Below are 18,520 nucleotides of genomic sequence, written 5' to 3'. Positions count from 1 at the left end.
ATTTTTAATTTTTTTTTACAATACCCCCCCCCCCCCCCCAAAAAGTCAATACATTCAGGAATTAACCTGTTAAGCCCTTAAAGTGCTGGAGGTCAGGTTGGCTTAAAAACCCAATAAATCCAGAATATCTCAGAAACTATCAAGTCTAAAAGGGTTTATCAGGGACGTGATGGAGAAGCAAGACCTCAGAGAATATCAGGAACACTGTTATCGTTACCACGATTGGGTATTCCGGGATTAAGCTGAGGGAAAATGTGTATTCCCGCCTATTTTTTTCCACATAAATCAGACAGTGGATACCAGCAAGATAGCAATAATCCTATCCACAAAAATACCAATGACTCAAGTTTGTTTTGTTTTTTTTTTGGAAGGGTAGGACCAGGACTCCATTTGGCACCATGGGTAGGGATTAACAGGTTAATGTAAAATTTAAAAAGTACATAAATTAAAAAAAAAAAGAGTAACGTGTGGATCCTCACTAATGCCTCCTCGTTAATCAGCAGCAGTATTAGCTAATTGTGTTATAACAAGCAGCAAAATAAATGACCAAATAACACTCCACTAGCCGAGCGCGGAGCCATTACTGTTCTCACGCTTCTATCGCAGTACAATTACTGCTTCATCAACTACTCGGTTTCCCGGCTGTGCATATCGTCTTTCCTTCAGGGTTTATTAGGCTTCAGGAGGATTTATACCACAAAATATATAACATTACGCTGCACACATGCTACAGAAGATGCGTTTCCCTCAGTTTTTAATTGATGGAGGGCCGCGCCGGAGCTCCTCAGACGGCGGTGGCGAAGAGGAAGATCTGGATGAGCGGCATGACCTTCAGGGTTGAAAGGTCGGCGAGGACAGCCTGCAGCGCCGTGGCCAAACAAAACAGATTTTGTCATCAAACCCATGAGAGGTGCTGGAACTCTCATTTCTAAATACATATTCCAGGGTTTAAAAAAAGCTCCGCTAACCCCTGCGCGCACATAATGATGATGCATCATCCTTGAGAAGTGACAATCCAAACTCAAGAGCTCCCACCCCACCTCCCTGTACTTTTGGGATTAAATTTAGGAACCCTATCAGGTTTAGACGGAGGTTCTAGTGTTTCAACGCAAGGCCTGAGGTTCTAAATATAAGATAAGAAGCAGTATGTTATGATATCTCTTCTCTGGGCTGCAGCAGGTGGTAAATGAGCAAGTAAATAGTGCCAGGCAGCATCTTTAGAGCGGCGGATGCGTCACAACGTAGTTTAACCCCTCACCTCTCAGGGGAAGTGGAGGGTAGAGGCTAGGTCATGTGATCAGGGGCAGTGGGTGCATCTTCCAAAATGGATGCCACTACAGAAACTAGAGCATAAAGTTTTCTTTCTGCACAAAGAAATTGCTAGGAAATTGTTCAATTTTTGGAGGTGTTAGCAGGCCGGAGGGGTAAAAAGGTGAGGAGGTCTACAGAATACTGGGTTACTGGTGCTGGCCGGTCATCAGTGGCTATTTACAGCCAGCCAGGATGATGTTGGGGGGGCAGGAGAAAAACTGGATCATCACATACTCAGCGTGAAAAGAACATACCTCAGCTGAAGCCAGTGATGTCACTTCCATCAGGTTCTCGGCGCGGAAGGCAAACACGGCAGCTGCTAGGACTGGAGAGCCGAGAGGGAGGGGGGAGGAGGAGAGAGAATATCAGTATGATATCTAATTATATAACACAATAATCTATACGACAATGACAAGGTTACCGCTCATACCTGCGACTACCTCCAGAGAGTCGTAGCCCAGGATTCGATCCCAGAGAAGCAGCAGCTGGTCGGTCGATAGATAACCGGAGAAGGCCCGCACCATCCATTTGAAGGCGATACGCAACCTGACCACAAAACTGTGGCTATAACTTGGTAATAACAAAGTAATAACCTAGTTGTGACAGTACAAGTGGACAAAGCAAGTTTTACTCCACAGATGAGGACCAATGTTCAAGATTAATGTGCAAAATTCCCCAAAAACGTTGACACTTTGGGACATAAACACTTGACTCATCATCACAAATTGTTTCCGAACATTCCGGAATCCTCAGAGCTGTGCTTTTCTTCTCAAAAGAACGACATATTTATGATATCATGTCATCTTTGCAAAGTTACACATTTTACTGCATCCTTGGAAATGCCCAGACAACCGATCGTATTTATCTACCTACCTTGCACTCTGGAGCTGCCGTTAAAGACAAATGTGCAGAATTACAAGTAATATGGTGACATTTTCTACAATTTAGGGAAGCTACAATTTTTTTTCCAGCTCTGGTATATTTTTACAACAGTAGGACAGTTTTTGAGTGTTATTATCTATATTTTTTCTTTTATTTATTGTTTTTTTCTGGGGAATTTTGTTGATGGATGTGATGTTATGTATATTATTTGTATTTTTATAAAAAATATGCAACTGTTGTGACGATATATACAATCACATACATCATATAAATATTTAGAATGTTTTGCTGTATGTTTTTGGTTTGAGCGGAGTTTGTTTGTAGTATGTTGAGAATAAACTGAACGTTCTGTTGTAAGAATATGCCTTGATTGTGGGTCTACTGATACGCCACTAGATGGCAGTATTTCATAACTGTAGGAGTATGTGACAGCTCAGCCTTGAAACCTTTTAACACCGTATAAAACAGTAATAGCACTTTGTGAATAAATCTATTTAGGATTTAAAAGGTAAAATACAAGATTTTTCTCATGAAGTCATTAAATCATCCAGATAAATTTATCAATTGTGCTTTTCAGACGTTAATGAAAGCTGCTCACGGTTGTGCCTCAATCTGTCGAAGGTGGTAGAAGAGCTGAGGCAGGTGTGTCTGGAGTAGCCGCTCAAACTGCAGGCACAAAGACACTATACCCTGCAGGAGCATACGTACACACATGTTGAGTATGTAGAGGGTTTATGTAGTCTGTGCAGACACGATAGTTTAGCGACCGCACATGTACCGAGGAAGCCGAAGAGATGGAGTGCAATCTGAAGAAGTAGCGAATGTACATTTCCCTGAAGACGCTGTACAGCTTGGATGGCTCGTTGTACAGGAAACACAAAGGTGCCACTGTGGGACGAATACACACGCGCACACACACATATATTCACAAATAAACACACATATGAGCTCTCCGAGTGAGTGCGTAAGGCCCGACCACAGACCAACTCACCATACATTGAAAAGCCATGGAAAGGGATTACACCTGTCGGGACAACAAGGGGGAGATAAATATTTGTTATATTATCAATATAAATACAGAAAGAGCTCATGTTAAGTACTTTTTTTTTAGGTATAACTTGTGTTAAAGATCCTGTAACCAAAGAAGGGGGGGTCTTGTCCCAATTCTTTCATCGGATTATACACCCTAACCACACACGTGAAAGTCAAGTTACCAGCTCACCGTTGGGAGGATACACAACAGCACGCTCGTCATCTCCAACTTTCCCTGTGACACACACACACACACACACACACACACACAGTCAGGCACAGCTTCATTGCCCTCCACGGACAGACAGTTTAACACACAGACACACTGCAGAATCTGAGTGGAGTGGCTCTCCTGGAGGCTGATGGCGTGTCCTTGTCCAGGACTCATCATCTCACCTTGGATGTAGGATTTAGGAGGAGTGGCGCTGTTGTATTTGAAGTGCTCCAAGACCGCGGTGTCCCGGGAGAAACACAGTAACACCTGGACGGGGGAAGAAAAACACGGTCAAATCAAATGCAGGGAAACTCATACGGGGATTAGAGTGGGATTATATCTGGTACTGATTTGGAGTCCCAATCGTTTAGCAGGTCAACTGTCAAAAAAGGGAAAAAAACTGAATTTTATTGGATATGAAATATGTGAATTCTGAAAAAAACTCCTACATATCAAAGTCTAGGAGTGAGTAACATGCAACAAATAGAGGTGTGGCCCGTACTTCCATGTCTCGTACAAATATCCAGTACTGATTTGGAATCTCTAGGTCACGTGACATGGAAGGTATTCAAAAATAGTTTTGCAGTGTATGAAAAACGCAGCTCGCACCGAAAAGAAATAACATGCAAAGAGGAAGACTGCCCTGCACTGTCAACCCAGTGACAAATTCATGGACGAAAAAAAAAAATGCACCCAAATATTCACGTACAATGTAGGAAGCAAATCAGTGCATTTTAAAAAGTTTGTCCTATCTTTCCTGTCTGGGCCTGATAACTGGTACTGATTTGGAGTCCCTAGATTCACATGAAATGGAAGCTTTGGTGGAGAAAATACAAACAAACATTTATATGAAATATTTAAGGGAATAAAATGCAATTAAAAAGAGGATTGTCCCATACTTCCACGTCTTGTACTAATATCTAGTACAGATTTGGAGTCCCTAGGTCACACGACATTGAAGCATTTCAAACATAATTTTGCAGTGTACAAAAAAAAAAGGCATCACGCACTAAAATATTCATATGAAATAAAAGAAGAAATCGTATCCAAAACAAGGAGAAGTACTAATATTTGGTACTGATTTGGCGTCCCTAGATCACATGACATGGAAGCTATAGGAAATGTTCTTATAAACTAGAAAAGGCTGCAAAAATCAGGAGCAGCAGAGCCAGTGTCTTGAACACAATATAATTTTATCCACAGGGATCGAGTGGTTACTTCCCCTTGTATTCTGTCAGAGACGACCCTGAGTGGAATTTCATGCCTCTGGGTAAGAGTTCTATTAATACGGCACACCTGGGGCCGGCGCCTCGGGATGTACCGGAGCTTACAGTAACGGAGCCTCGAGTCTCGGTCTGGCTTCACAAATTGACTGAGTAAGTGGTCGCTCTTTCCATTGCCATCCAATTTTCTGTTTCATTTTAAGAAGCAATTTCATTTTCCAACGGCCACTTGAGATGAATTATATCAGCTAAAACCGTCTCCGAGGAAAAAGCAGCAAATTCATAGGTTCCTGACGTAAAAAAAGAAAAAAAGATTACAGCTTCAGTGTGAGACTTCGAGGAGATTTTTTTTTTGTTCTTCCTCTGCTGCAAAAACATACATCCTTTATTATAATGGGTGTATCATTTTATCCCGATGTAAATATGAATTTTTCCTCAAATTCACAAGTGCGACAGGCATCAGTCAGTCAAAACTACGACTCGTAACTTCTTGAGACAATGAACATGTGACTCCGGACTCTCTGTGTGTTCAACGAGTGGATTATTTCATTGCCTGGTGAGTTTTACATGTGTCAATATTGACACTGATACGGGAGCCTTTTGTTCCACCCACACCTACGTAGTCATAGCTGTGCCATCGAGCGGCACTACGTGTAAAAAAAAGACACAGAATAAACTGGTTGCCGAGTGTATTGGTAAGTGATTGTTAGCTGGACACCCAAGACAAACAAATGGTGACACGCAGAGAAGCTAACATCAACAAGTCCTACCGAGAGACTGGATATCTGAAAACGTCCTGACATGACATCGGGAGCGTCAAATCATTTGTAGATGTAAAGATTAAACTTATCTAGCTGAATAAACACGTCAATTTCACAATGATAGATAAAAAGGAGGCCGTATGAGAGGGTTGTGAAAGTTGCGTAGCGGAATGGCCATGCGTGAGAAAAGCCATGTGAGAGAAAAACAAGAGCCCACCTGATAAAGGAAATCTTCAAATACAAAGTAGTAGTCATCATTACTGGCGGTGAGCTTCACATCCTGTTGGGGAAGGACATTTGGAATTTAATTTGATCTCATAATGAAGAAAAATGTAATGAAAGTGTTGTTTATCACGGATGCACTATAAATGCAGACCGGTCAAAACATCGTCAGGGAACGGCAAGTTTTATGTAACAGACAAACAAGACCCCACCATCTCATACAGCTTCAGGCTTTTTAAAAGGTAGACTCCCATTTTGGGGCGGAAATAAGCTTATTGTCCATTTTTAGAGCAAGACAGGTAGATACCCTCCAGACCCCCACTTGACTGCTGGTTAGCTTAGCACCAACAAACGCTAGCAGTTGGGCTGTAGAGAAAAGAGCATCTCCAAACTCATCAAATACACTTTTCTGAAACCACAGTTGAACTTTGCCAAACAAAACAAAAAGGTTTTTGGGTTTTTTTGACAACTAGAAGAGCCAAGACAAAGCCCCTGATCCTGACCTGTTTGAACCGGAATATAGAGGACAGCAGAGTGCCGAAGACGGGCTGGGACGTTGAGGCCATCGATGTAGTTCCAGCTACATATCTAAGAAAATGACATATTCAAAAGTTGCTTCTCAGGGAGTGTTAAGCTCAACCCTAGTTTTATTAATGCAGGCAAAGACAGTTTTGGAAAAAAAATGTGTTTGATTACTTTTGAGACGAAGTTCTGTACGAAATCAATGCTGGCATTCTTTGCAGCTAAGCTAACTAGCAGTTAGCTAGAGTTCATCGCAGTCTGCTAGAATTCTTTGCAGCTAAGCTAACTAGCAGTTAGCTAGAGTTCATCGCAGTCTGCTAGAATTCTTTGCAGCTAAGCTAACTAGCAGTTAGCTAGTGTTCATCGCAGTCTGCTAGAATTCTTTGCAGCTAAGCTAACTAGCAGTCAGCTGGCATTCGCAGCAGTCAGCTGGCATTCGCAGCAGTCAGCTTAGAGTGAGAATTCTTTGCAGGGCAGCTGACCTGCAGGGCAGCTGACCTGCAGGGCAGCTGACCTGCAGGGAGCTAGCGCTAATGGCAGTCGCCTAGCATTCTTAGCATACCAGAAGCCAGCTTGCTCTCGTTGTAGCTAAGCTAACTAGCAGTTAGACGTCCTGTGGGGTCTGGAGGGTATTTATCTGTTTGTTTGGGTCTGAAAATGACGGACATTAAGCAGAGTTCACAAGGTTGGTGTTTTACTCAAATAACCTGTTATTTTAAACCATTTATTCTGTGCTTATGTTGGGCTCAGCTTTTAAATTATGTCTTTTCCTGGATACGGCACATGTTCATTTGTGTTTTGTGTAAAACGTTTTCATTCTCCATCATCCAACGTTTTATTGCAAGTAAGAATGAAAAATCTAAACTCAAAATCAATCATGCTTGAGGATGGTCCTTCAAGAATACAAAGCTTTCGCCAAAAAAACGTACAGATCCATACCTTATAGATAAGGTTGTCCACCAGCAGGTCATGTTTAATGACTCCAGCCTTGAGCTGCTCATAGTGCATCACATCCTGACAAAGGGAAAGTATTTTTATGATGAGCGTAATTACATCCAGAGACCGGTATGTGAGGAATTCTGACATAGAAGTGCTGACTAAAGCCTCCCAGTCTTCCTATAAATATGGTCACTAAGAGGAAGTTCTTTTACCTCCTTTATGATGTAGAAATCATCACCTCCCTGTACGGATACTGTTAAATCAACTGCGTGTATTCCCTCTGACACCGACGACAGCTGGATTAAACCAAAGCCAATGGATGGGTATCGCGTTTCCGACGACATGGTTCGACTCAAAACGTGTCTCCGGTTTTTCAGAGGCAGAACGCAAGGCGAGACGACGCGGCAATAAAGAACGTTCTATGTGACAGTTGTGGAACACCGCGGCTGTCACCAGAACTGCGGAAGTGAAGAGAACAGAAACATAGCACTTGACAGCCAAGGAAGCCGTTTTGGTAACACGAGGAAGAGTTTGACGAAGTTCTGCCTCTATATTGCCATAATGGGGGTCTCTGCATGTTATCGGAAGACCATTCTAGAGAGTAAATGTTCTAGATGACTGACGGAACCTCCCTTTTTTTGGAGGTCGTAGTCAAATTTAAAACTCTTCTAAGAGCTTTGCACAACTGCACATCCTGTCAAGTGTGTTTGAAGTGTTTGCCCTGGTGCAGTCTGGGGCCGCGCTAACACTCTCCAGGCCTCGCTCAGGTCCCTCGAACTCTGCCTCGGACATCAATCTTCCCATCTCCAGCCTTGTTTTATCGACTTGGCCCTGACAGGAGACTCCAGCTGCCAGCGTTTACATTGCTCTTTGCCACACAGGCGGCCAGCTTCTCTGTTTGGGCGAAGTCTGCTAAATCGCCAGCATTTGATTATCTTAACGTTTGTACACGCGGGCGAGCTAAAGTAAACATCATAGGAGCTAATCGACAGATTAGGCAGAACTTGTTGTTGCAATTTATGTTGGTTTACAGTTTATATACGAGTACAGAAAATAAATTGTTCAAACAGGATTCTTAAGACACTAAAAAAATGTGCAGTAAAAATAGCAGCACATGAAAACTGGTAGAAAACAAGGCTGGGAATCGACGCAGCTGTGTGTGCATGGCTGCTTCATAACAAACACTGACAGCTGCCACCAGGGTGCAATTCAGCCATGAGAGAGAGAGAGAGAGAGAGAGAGAGAGAGAGAGAGTGTGTGTGTGTGTGTCTGTGTGTGTGTGTGTGTGTGTATCCGTTTACTACCTGCGGCTGGTTGGTGGAGTTCAGGATGAGGCTCCAAAGGTCAGCCCGGAGCCCAGTGGGGCAGCCCTGCCTGCTGTACTGCTGCGCCGCAGCACTGTCTTGCTCAACAACCACTAGACAAGAAAGACAAACAAGTTCTTAAATGCCCAGAAATGAGAAGTACAAATACTTCCTCCCTACATTTCAACACAAATATCTGTACCTTCTACTTTAAAAGCAGGCTCATTTTTAGGTTTGATGCTCCGTGACGTGACAAACCTAACAAGAGCTTACAAAGGAAGCTGCCAAGAAGCCTGAGGGCGGCCGTATTTTTTTAGCTAAGCTAAGCCAAGCTGCTGGGCACAGCTTGATATTTGAAGGTATGTGAGTGAAATTCATGAAAAAGAACATTTTCAAATGTGATTCATTCATCTAAGGCAGCGGATCTCAAGGTGGAGTCCCCCAGGGGTCCCAGAAAGGCTCCCAGGGTACAATGGAGATCTTTTATTTTCACTGACTAACTTATTTTCAAATAACTGAAAAAACGTTGTACAAATGTTGTTCCTCCAAAATAAAACCAAGTCAAATTCAAGTTCAAATTCAAATGAATGCTATTCTTTAGAAGAAACCCTTTAAATCACTGTCTGTTCTGTTTTGCTTTACGTGAGGTGAAAATGCTCTTTTCTGACCAGGATGTCAGTTCGGTGCGAGGACACGAAGGAACAGACGAAGAGCGAGAGCCAGTGGGATGCAGACACATCATTTAATTTGAGTTTTGGCTCTCCGAGGGGAAAAGCCTGGGCACCCCTGGTCTAATACAAGAAGAAGAACAAATCAAAAATGAGCAAAAAAGGAGCAGAAAGAAGATTTCCCAGCAGAATGACATCATTTTTACCACCAGCTGAGTCATCCAGACGGGTACGCTGAATCAGAGAACACGAGCACCTGCATGTTGTTAATGACGGCAGCGGGACTGGCAGCTCAGCCGTAAATCTAGCAAGAGGTTCATTCTCTCCAACAAACATCCACCATCTTTCAACGGAGACTTTGATGCATCCAATAACAGCAGCATAAATCAAGAAAAGCCTCACCAATACGTCCGTCACGTCTGGGATTTCACAGAAACTCCCTATATTGTTTTGCATAAACACAACCATCATAGCACAGCCGTTCCCACACTGATAATTAGTGTATAACGTTCCAAAAAACACTCGAGTACGTTCTGGAAACAACCGCGTCCGAAGTTCGACTCTAAATCTCGGCGGTGACAGCAGCCAAAAACACGCCGCTCTTGAATTAAGGTGCTGGCCAGTCATAACATAAACCAACGCACTGCTCGCCTCTTAAATTTCCGATTTGAGTGCACTTAACACTTGGCCTGGAGGACGAGTCACACCCTCGAGAGCCAGGCACGGGGGGAATAGCGGACTTGCTGCTGTGTGTATTAAATTCAGCTCGAGTTTTTCGGATTTGTGACAGCTGACGTCTGACGGTCGCCCGTCATGAGGACGGTGTTTACTCCTGAGTTCATAGCGACGCCGCGAGTTGAGAGTTAAAGCGGTTTTCTTGCGTGCCGCTGCACCTGAGAGCAGCAGGAGGCGTCAGATTCACGAGGACATACGTCGATATTTACACATGTAATGCTATTATTTCATCAAAGGAATCCCGAACTCAAAAATATTCACCTCTCCTAGAACTTTTTCAGGTTTTGATTCCATGACCACGCGATTCACAATGGTAAGAAAAAGAGTAGTTGAAGTGTAAAAATGTTGTGTGAATGAAGCACAAAGAAGGTTCTACGTCGATACCCATCCTCGAGGGTTTTTCACTCTCTCAGACGACGACACACACGAGGATATATTTGATTGTTCTTTGCCTCACCGGCCATTTACAGCAAAACAGACAAATGTCAAACAAATACCCTCCTATATTTTCTACTTCCATAAAGGAAGAAATAGGTACAACACATGCGTTCTTCTCTTTTTACAGCATGTTCACTTGAGCGATTACATTTGACTTTGCGCTGGTTTGGGGCCGATACCGGTACGGTACGTTATTTGTATGCAACACTCGAGGCTAATGTTTGTAACATTTTGAAGTTGTTTGTGTTTGTCATGAATCAAAATGACGTAAATACTTTATTTTTTTCATTATGTATGTGAATACATAACCAAACACTCTGACCGCCTTACCTTTTTTCCCAGTTTGAACGTACTCGTTTTCAAACAAGTCTGTGGGGCGAAAAGAAAGAGCAGATGCATCACTGCTACGTTTTCATTAGCTGACCTTATCGCTTTCATTTATAAACACAGATGCTGAGGAGGATGTGATTCAAACACAAGACTGTCACACTATCAGTGCCCAGGCTAACAGAGCTGTCGCCTGACAGATCCCAGATCGCGACGACCCTGGACGACGGCTACACTGTAGGCTAGTGTGAGCAGGGTTTACAGTTTTTTTGTAGCACAAAGCTAAATTGAAGTGAATTGTTTGTATCTAGGGGGGACCAAGCCTGCCCTAATGTCTCTAAATTACCCTTTTATAAAAGCTGATTCATCAAAATAGTATCTCAGTAGTGAACTATTAAGCTTTGATGCCACAACGCAATATATTGTTCGAAAGGAACACAAGGCATTGAGCAGGATTTGTGTTAATACCTGGATGGATGTGCGCGTGGTCATCGATCCCCAGCTGCCCGGTGGTGAGGTTGAGCTCTGAGTAGGCCTGTCTCTGAGCGAGTTGAGCGGGAAAAACACACAATAAGTAGGTCAGCCCAGCTGAATAGGAGCTTCTACAATATTCATTAAACCCCTACGATCATGAAGATACAAAACAGCTGGAGCGCGGGTTCCTACCAGCTGTGGGATGTCCCTGACATTTAGGGGGACCTGGATGAGACCCCAGTGGCTCCTGGCGCCGACGTCCTCGCTGCTATCATGATTGGGGTTACGCAAGCTGACTAACACCTGAGTGGAAAAACAACGATCAAAGATTGGGAAAAAGATCAAAAGCCTTTCATGTCATTGTATAGCATATTTTATTTATATATATATATATATATATATATATACACACACACACACACACACACACACACACACACACACACATAAAGGTTCTGAGCAAAAAAACACAAAATAAACATTGAAGAAAAAAAACTACACACAAATATATTTGTATATACAATGTAGCAAAATAGTCAAGTGAAACAAAAAAACAAAAGTGGTGTGACACTGAAAACTGAACATGAAAGGGATAAATATGATTAATATGAATATATAATAGGTTACTTTTTAAATGTTCACTTCAAAGAAATTCAATCGATGAAAATTACCTCCAGAAAGTCTTTTGGAGCATACACAGGCCTGAAACGACTTAAGTCTGCAAAGAAACAAAGGCGGCACATTAATAATGGTTAATTAATATTTAGTTAACCTTTAGTAAGCCTTAATTGATCATTACTTAACATTTAAGGAATGTGTCAAGTCCTGACTTGCCGTTAACGTCTGGATATTTAAGGAATACATGTTACCCACGTCAGAACACTGGGATTATAGTAAGAGTTGGTTAATGCTTAGTTACCCATTAATAACAGGTACCTAACAGTTAGCAAATGTGTAAAGTTATCAGTTTCTTATAGTGTTGATGTTAACCTTAAGAGTTATAGCAAAAATGGAGTGTTACTTCAGGGAGGTATGTTCCCGATTTGCAATGAGGGTTAGGTAATGCTTAGTTAACCATTAGTTAACAGTTAAATAATCTGTCTGGACTGATGGTGTTACGGCTACACGTTACGAATCACTCTGCAATAAGGGTGCTTAAATAATGACTGATAAGTCTTAGTTAACCATTCGTAACACTATGTTAACCAATAGTTAACTGTTAACTAATGTGTCTGGTCACCATTGTCCATGTTGGATGGAGGGCTCTTTAAGTTCCCCGGTAACATTTAATTGTAACAGTTAACAACAGTTTGTTCATACTAAGTAACCATTAGTTAACAATTAACGAATGCGTCTAGGAGTCATTAATCAATGTTACTTTACAGGTTGGGTATTACTTGAGGGATATGGTCTCAACATGACAACAAGGGGGGAATTAATTAATTGTTAATTGTGCTTATTTAATATTTATTCAGCATTTTTATGTACAACTCAGCATTCACTAATAATGCACCTTTTATGATGCGTTACAGCTGTGAGATCCAGACTACGCAAACGTTTCCAGCCGTGACGTTTACCTCCTTAACCTGAACTTCGAAATGCTTCCAAACGCATTTGTGACACTTGACTTCAGTTCATGCAGGCAAAGCTGCCGGCTTCAACAAAAGTTACAGGAAGAGCGCTTGGGCGCATGCAGCTTTAAGTGGGACTTCCATCTACCGTCGACGCAGCAGCAGGGCAGTAAATCCCAGAGCCGTGTCATCCCCAGAACGAGGGCACTTTAAGGTTTGGACGGAAGGAGAGGAGGGGAGGGGGCCGCTCGTTATCGCAGCTCAGTCCAAGTCGTCTGGACAGCTTCTATATTCACAGTCCCGAGTGTTTACGGCCCGGGGAAGGCGCACATTCCTAAATGTTATTATACGCCACTGTGCTGCGATAGCAATGTTAGGACACAGTGTTGCTGTATGCTTTGTACATGTACCGGCACGACATACGGACGGAAGGTTTACAGAGAGCCACGGCTGACGGGTTCATAGCACAGGATGCTAATAAATACCAGGTTTAAACGCGAATATAACATCGGCAGATGATGCGCTGCTTTCCTTTAACAATCCAAGTGGACGGTTTAGGACCGACGCAGCAAACCTAAAGATCCCAGAGGTGCGGGTCCTATTTTAGTTATTTATTGCAATCATAATCTTTCTCTGTCTTTCTTATACAAAAGGTCCCCCAAATAATAACTACAATTTATTTTGTCTTAATGACGGTCCATGTTTGGCAACTGCTCAAGAAAAGGGAGGGGGTTTCTACGTTTTTATTTATTTATTTTTTAGATTTAATCCCAGCGTCAGAGAGTGAATGTTGTTTTCTTCCTCAACACAAGATTTCCTGTCACTGAAAATTAAAAAATTAACAAATTGTCTAGTTTAATGTAACACAATTTTTTTTTGGGGGGGGGGGGAGCAGCCTTGCTAGGAACAATTCATATAATGGCTTTTTTTTTTTTTTAACTTTCCTCCACTTCTATTGAAACGTCACTAATGTGTATCAGTCCTAAGTTCTAATGTCTGAGTTCTGAGGTTAAAAGGAACACAACATCAATCATGGCTAAGGACTGTCAAACACTACACTTGAGCAGCTTAGCGGCTAATTAGCGCGGTGGCTCTAACAGCTCGATCCATTAATGCGTCCAAAGTCGCTTTAGTTTAAGATCTGTAGGCATTATCAAGAGCCACAGCAAGAGACCCTTTTCCACGCAAGAGTCCAGCACGGTTCAAAGGGAAAAGGAGGGATGCGGGTGAAAGACGAGGACGTGGTGCAGTAGCGTGTGAGCGATGCAGTAGCACCCCGACACATCAACACTAATCTTTCATCAAGGCTGTTCCTCTGGGCCAAAAGTCCTGGCTAATGTCAGCAGACCTGGCTCATCGGTGCCCATCTCGTTCCATTTATTGGTGAGCTCCCTCTGTTCGGTGGCGGGTCTCTGTGGGGGTGGGGGAGAGACGGCACTTCAGTAAACAATCGCCACGCACACGGCCAAAAACAACCCGCGACCGATCTCAGGAGTGCCTTGTATGAGATGTGCTTCTTTGGTCATAAAGCTCAACAGACAATAAAACTACAGACACAGGATTTGACTTCCACTTTCAAACTTTCCGACAGTTGCGTTGGTTTCTCTGTGTGCTTTGATCCTCCTGTTTTTACTTCGCATTTGTATCGAATTCGCTGCTATATAAATTGTCCTCGTCTCGCCTAGTACCCTGACCTCGTAGCACTTTCTTGTTCTCATCATTCTAAATCCACAGACGCTATGCTAAGCTAAGCTAGGTACCTGACCAACTGATACCGGCGCCGATAGTAAACACCAGAAAAACTACAGACGCAAAAAAAAACCTCTCTCTGAATGCAAACATTCTATATAATCAAGGCTCTTGCACAGGAAAAGAAGTTGCGTGATAACGAAGGAAGTGGTGGTGACAATGCTGAGCTGTGATTGGTCGGCTTTACCATGCGAGCGAGAGGAACTCCCAACTCTGTACTCATGCTGTTCAGGCTTTTGAGGACACGCTTCTCCCAGCTGGCCTGCAGGACAAAACACACACAGACAGACACAGACACACACACACACACACAAAATTACAAATAACAGAGTAATACAAAAGGAAGTCACGTCCGACTTCAGCAGCCTAAAAGACATGAGTCAGTAAGGTAGAAGGGGAGCGAGAGAGATAGAGAGAGAGAGAGAGGGAGAGATAGCGAGGGGGGGGGGGAGTGAGTGAGAGAGGGGTGATGGAGATCAGAGGAGACAGACTGACCTGAGCCTTGCGCATGTAGGCCAGCGGTTCTTTGAGGTGCTCCGGAGGGGCGGCGGGATGACTCGGGGGCAGCTGGCTGCAGTAAACACAGGAGCAGGGTCAGACCGATACAACAGGAGATGGATGGAGTTCATACTAGTACTACTGCACTGTGGATGGGTAGAGGTAGTAGTACTAGAAGACATGCCAGAGTTTCAGCTGGTGAGGGAACGAAGCAGATGATATATACAGAGGGAGCAATGGTCTGGTGTCTCCTCGCCACTGAAGGAGCAGGGACATGTTGGATGACTCGACGTCTCCATGTGTTAAACATTATTTAACTTAACACAAACACCTATAAGAGGCTGACTAGCGGCTGGAGGGACGAGGTGATGCGTCATTCTGAAGAGCCTCCGAATTTTATTACGCACCACTTAAGCTGACGTACCTTCAGTGACCTCCAGAATGCAAATATACAAGTAGCAGTAAAGTTTTTTACACTCATGAATCTTGGGTATATGCGGACATTTTGTTTTATTTTTTTACACACAGACACAACATGAGTGAGCTCTTGTTCCGTCTAGCTTTATTGACATCAAACGTTCGTACGCTCATTCCTCCCAACTCCACCCACCCATCGTCTCCCGCACATTCCTGTTAAGGGTTGCGGGGGGGCTGGAGCCTACATACCAACTCCACGTTCTAATTGTGCTGAACTCTACTGCACACATCAGATTCAGATCAACATTAAATACGTGAGTATGTTTGTTCTGTAAATATACACCATTTTTAGAGGAGGAATTCAACAGACCAAAGTTCCCTCACGTATATTTTAATGTTTATTTGAACATGATGATAAATATTTGGGCAAATTTGCATATGGAATGCTTTTTATATACATATACACATATATATATATATATATATATATATATATATATATATATATATATATATATATATATATATATATACACAAATAGATAAAGACAGGAGAAATATATATACGTGTATATATATATATATATATGAAGAGAGAGAGATACGTATAGAAGTATATATATATATAGCAAGATGTAGCCATATATATATAACGATATAGATACATAAATATATAGATGTTGATATAATGTAGGAAGAGATATATAGATATATAGAGAAAATATATGTTGAATGCATATAAATGATATATATACATACATACATTTGACATTAGTCACCTATGCACACACATCTACAGCTGACACAGACACATTTATTTATTTATATATTATTTATCTCATCTACCTCCAAGCCTCCACCCAGAGTTGCAAACCGTGTCTATTTTGGTGTCTTGCATGTAGTGTTTTGCACATATGTTACTTTGTTTATAATGTTCTTCTTCTCTTTTTTTGATATATTTTAATTGCCGTTTCCTCTTCCTTTCTTGAAATTGAGCTGCGGTAACACACAAATCTCCCCGTTGTGGGATCAATAAAGTTCTATCTATCTATTCATGAAGAGAGGGAGATATAGAGAGAGATATAAAGAGAGACATACACATTTAAGACATACGGTATATATATAGAGAGAGAGAAAGCTATATATCTATATAAACACAGAGAGCTGGATATAGACACTGATATCTACTCAGATATGTGAGGCCCGCCCAACAATACAGACAAACATTTACATTTATTCAATTTTGACCTGAAAACAGGCTGATACGTCACCAACAGATACATCAGCTTGTGTTCAGATCAAGATGTTACGTGTAAATGACATGAAAGCTAATTCACTCTCTCCTGGTAACAGGTTCGCTAATCTCACTAGTAACCTCTAATCTGAGATTAGAAGGTTAACGAGGTAATTATCTCCTTATTTGGAGACGGCGGTTAAGTTTCTAATCTTATAACCTAGACTTAAGTTATACATATTAACATATCTGCAGATAGAAAGAAGATTAATAGTCTTGGTCATTTTTTTTTAAACTCTTAATGTGTTTCTGCTCCTAAAGGACAAATAAAGTTATTTTGAACCGCATAACGGTGTCCTGCTAACTGCCCGTGCGTTCACCGGTTAGTTTGTCAGCGGTTCAGACGTCACTCACACGTGTAGTTCTCTGTACACCGCGTTCTGGAGCTTCCTTTCCCAGCCTGTAACACATGAACCAACATTACCGTGAACTGTGCTTTATTTTTTATTTATTTTTCCTCACTTTGCTTCATAAACCAACAACAGTTAGCTTGTCTTCACCTGAGGTTTTCAGGAAACTGCGCACGTCCTCTTTGAGAGACTCCAGCCTGATGTCAGGTTGATGTAAACACTCCTAAAAACCGTGAGAGAAAAGACGCTCCATGATGCTAACCCCGCTAGCGGCATCCTGCCCCGCATCATCACCGTCATTTTTAGCCTCATGCTAACTCACCTTAGCTTGTCTCTCCAGCTGAGAGTGGAGGTGAGTCCCCCTCAGACGCTGCACCACCTGGGCGATGGTCACGGATAAGCCGGCCCCCTCCTCCATCCTCCTGGCTGACGCTCCTTCACTTCGGCGGGTGGAAGAAGAAAAAAACGGCGCTAGCGGTCGCTAGCTTGTGATGCGCAGCCTCCCCCGCCCCCCTCTGCAGAGGTTACTAAGCAACTGAGCGCAGCCAGTGAGCGTCCGGGTGAAAGAAACAGCAGCTCCTCGGTTCCTCACTCAAGTTTCTAACAAAAACGTCATTTTGTCGTCGTTTTAAAACGTTTAAAATGACTTTTGACCTTTGGAGACATTTACAACACACTTCTTTGATGGCAAAACCATATAAAGTAGTAATAGTACTGAACTACTTCCATGAAAATGCACTTAAAACTTCAGTTATGGTCCTTTATGTGATAATTCCTTTACTTTGCATAGTTTAATTCTTTTTGTTGAAAGTACCTTTGTACCAGTACTGTGTCTTTCTTATGTATCACTTTGACATTTATTTGTAATTGAGTATTTTTACACTCACATTGATCATCAAATACTTCTCCCACATTTATTTGATTCAAAAATTCCAAAAAAAAAAAGTTTCGGCGGTGAAAAAAAGTGAGATGTTCCTGTTTGTAAGTGGAATTCGCAGGAGAATACACTCAATACAAACAAATTTCACTTTTTTTGGTCTTTTTTTTCAGATATAACGGCTAAGTATTAAATTCTACAGAAGGCCAAAGAAGCCATAATTGTAAATACCTTTTCTTAGGCCTCATTATCTCACAATAACAAAGCTTGTTTTGTAGAGATAATAATTAAGCTATTAACACACAACAGACGAGCTTATTGTTTTTAATTTATCTCGTTATGTAAGTCATTTTTTGGGACAGCAAGATAGTAATTAGAAAGCGGTTGTTTTATTGAGATAAATAGCTATATTAACCTTTAAAGACTGTATCTATCTCAGAGTTCTCATGACAATAAGCTTAGCTTTAGTCTGTTAGCTAAAATTAGCTTGACTATCTTCTGATAATGAGATAATTGTCTTGTTATCTGAAGAAACCAGGTGCTCTGGTACTAACAGGTTTAATTAATCCCATTATTTTGAGAGAACAGTTGTTTTCACAAGATAACTTAGCTTGTTTTCATGATAGCAAGTAAAAATATCCTGTAAACTCGAGTTCCTTTTTTTTAATATCTTCTCTTTCTTATCTTGAATGACCTGTTAACATGAGAAACT

At 41.9% G+C, this 18,520-nt stretch overlaps 1 protein-coding gene across 1 annotated transcript; it reads right to left on the bottom strand.

Moving 5' to 3' along the window:
• Positions 1-39: 39 nt before the first annotated feature.
• tbc1d19 (TBC1 domain family, member 19) lies at positions 40-17,449 on the bottom strand. Its single transcript, XM_086198036.1, has 21 exons — positions 17,254-17,449; positions 17,082-17,154; positions 16,936-16,981; positions 14,868-14,943; positions 14,560-14,634; positions 13,972-14,035; positions 11,724-11,770; positions 11,245-11,355; positions 11,047-11,119; positions 10,582-10,620; positions 8,411-8,523; positions 7,107-7,181; positions 5,641-5,703; positions 3,622-3,706; positions 3,416-3,460; positions 3,185-3,217; positions 2,972-3,081; positions 2,792-2,883; positions 1,742-1,857; positions 1,566-1,636; positions 40-859 (listed from the first exon to the last, which is right to left on the bottom strand). The coding sequence occupies exons 1-21, from the start codon at positions 17,347-17,349 to the stop codon at positions 785-787; spliced, it is 1,578 nt and encodes a 525-aa protein (XP_086054162.1). The 5' UTR covers positions 17,350-17,449; the 3' UTR covers positions 40-784.
• Between the last annotated feature and the right edge of the window lie 1,071 nt (positions 17,450-18,520).

Source organism: Aulostomus chinensis, chromosome 24, assembly GCF_037954235.1.
Source record: "Aulostomus chinensis isolate RoL2024-O1b breed Wild chromosome 24, RoL_Achi_v1.0, whole genome shotgun sequence".
Classification (NCBI taxonomy): domain Eukaryota; kingdom Metazoa; phylum Chordata; class Actinopteri; order Syngnathiformes; family Aulostomidae; genus Aulostomus; species Aulostomus chinensis.
Note: the sequence above shows the minus strand (reverse complement) of the source record. Positions and strands in the feature narration are given on the sequence as shown.

Excerpts from the sequence above, each read along its gene's own strand:
- tbc1d19 (XM_086198036.1), bottom strand. The coding sequence starts at position 17,349 with ATGGAGGAGGGGGCCGGCTTATCCGTGACCATCGCCCAGGTGGTGCAG. Across the intron at positions 8,524-10,581 it reads CGTTCAAACTGGGAAAAAAG|TGGTTGTTGAGCAAGACAGT; the intron begins GTAAGGCGGTCA and ends TTTCTTGTCTAG. Across the intron at positions 5,704-7,106 it reads TGGACAACCTTATCTATAAG|GATGTGAAGCTCACCGCCAG; the intron begins GTATGGATCTGT and ends CTTCCCCAACAG.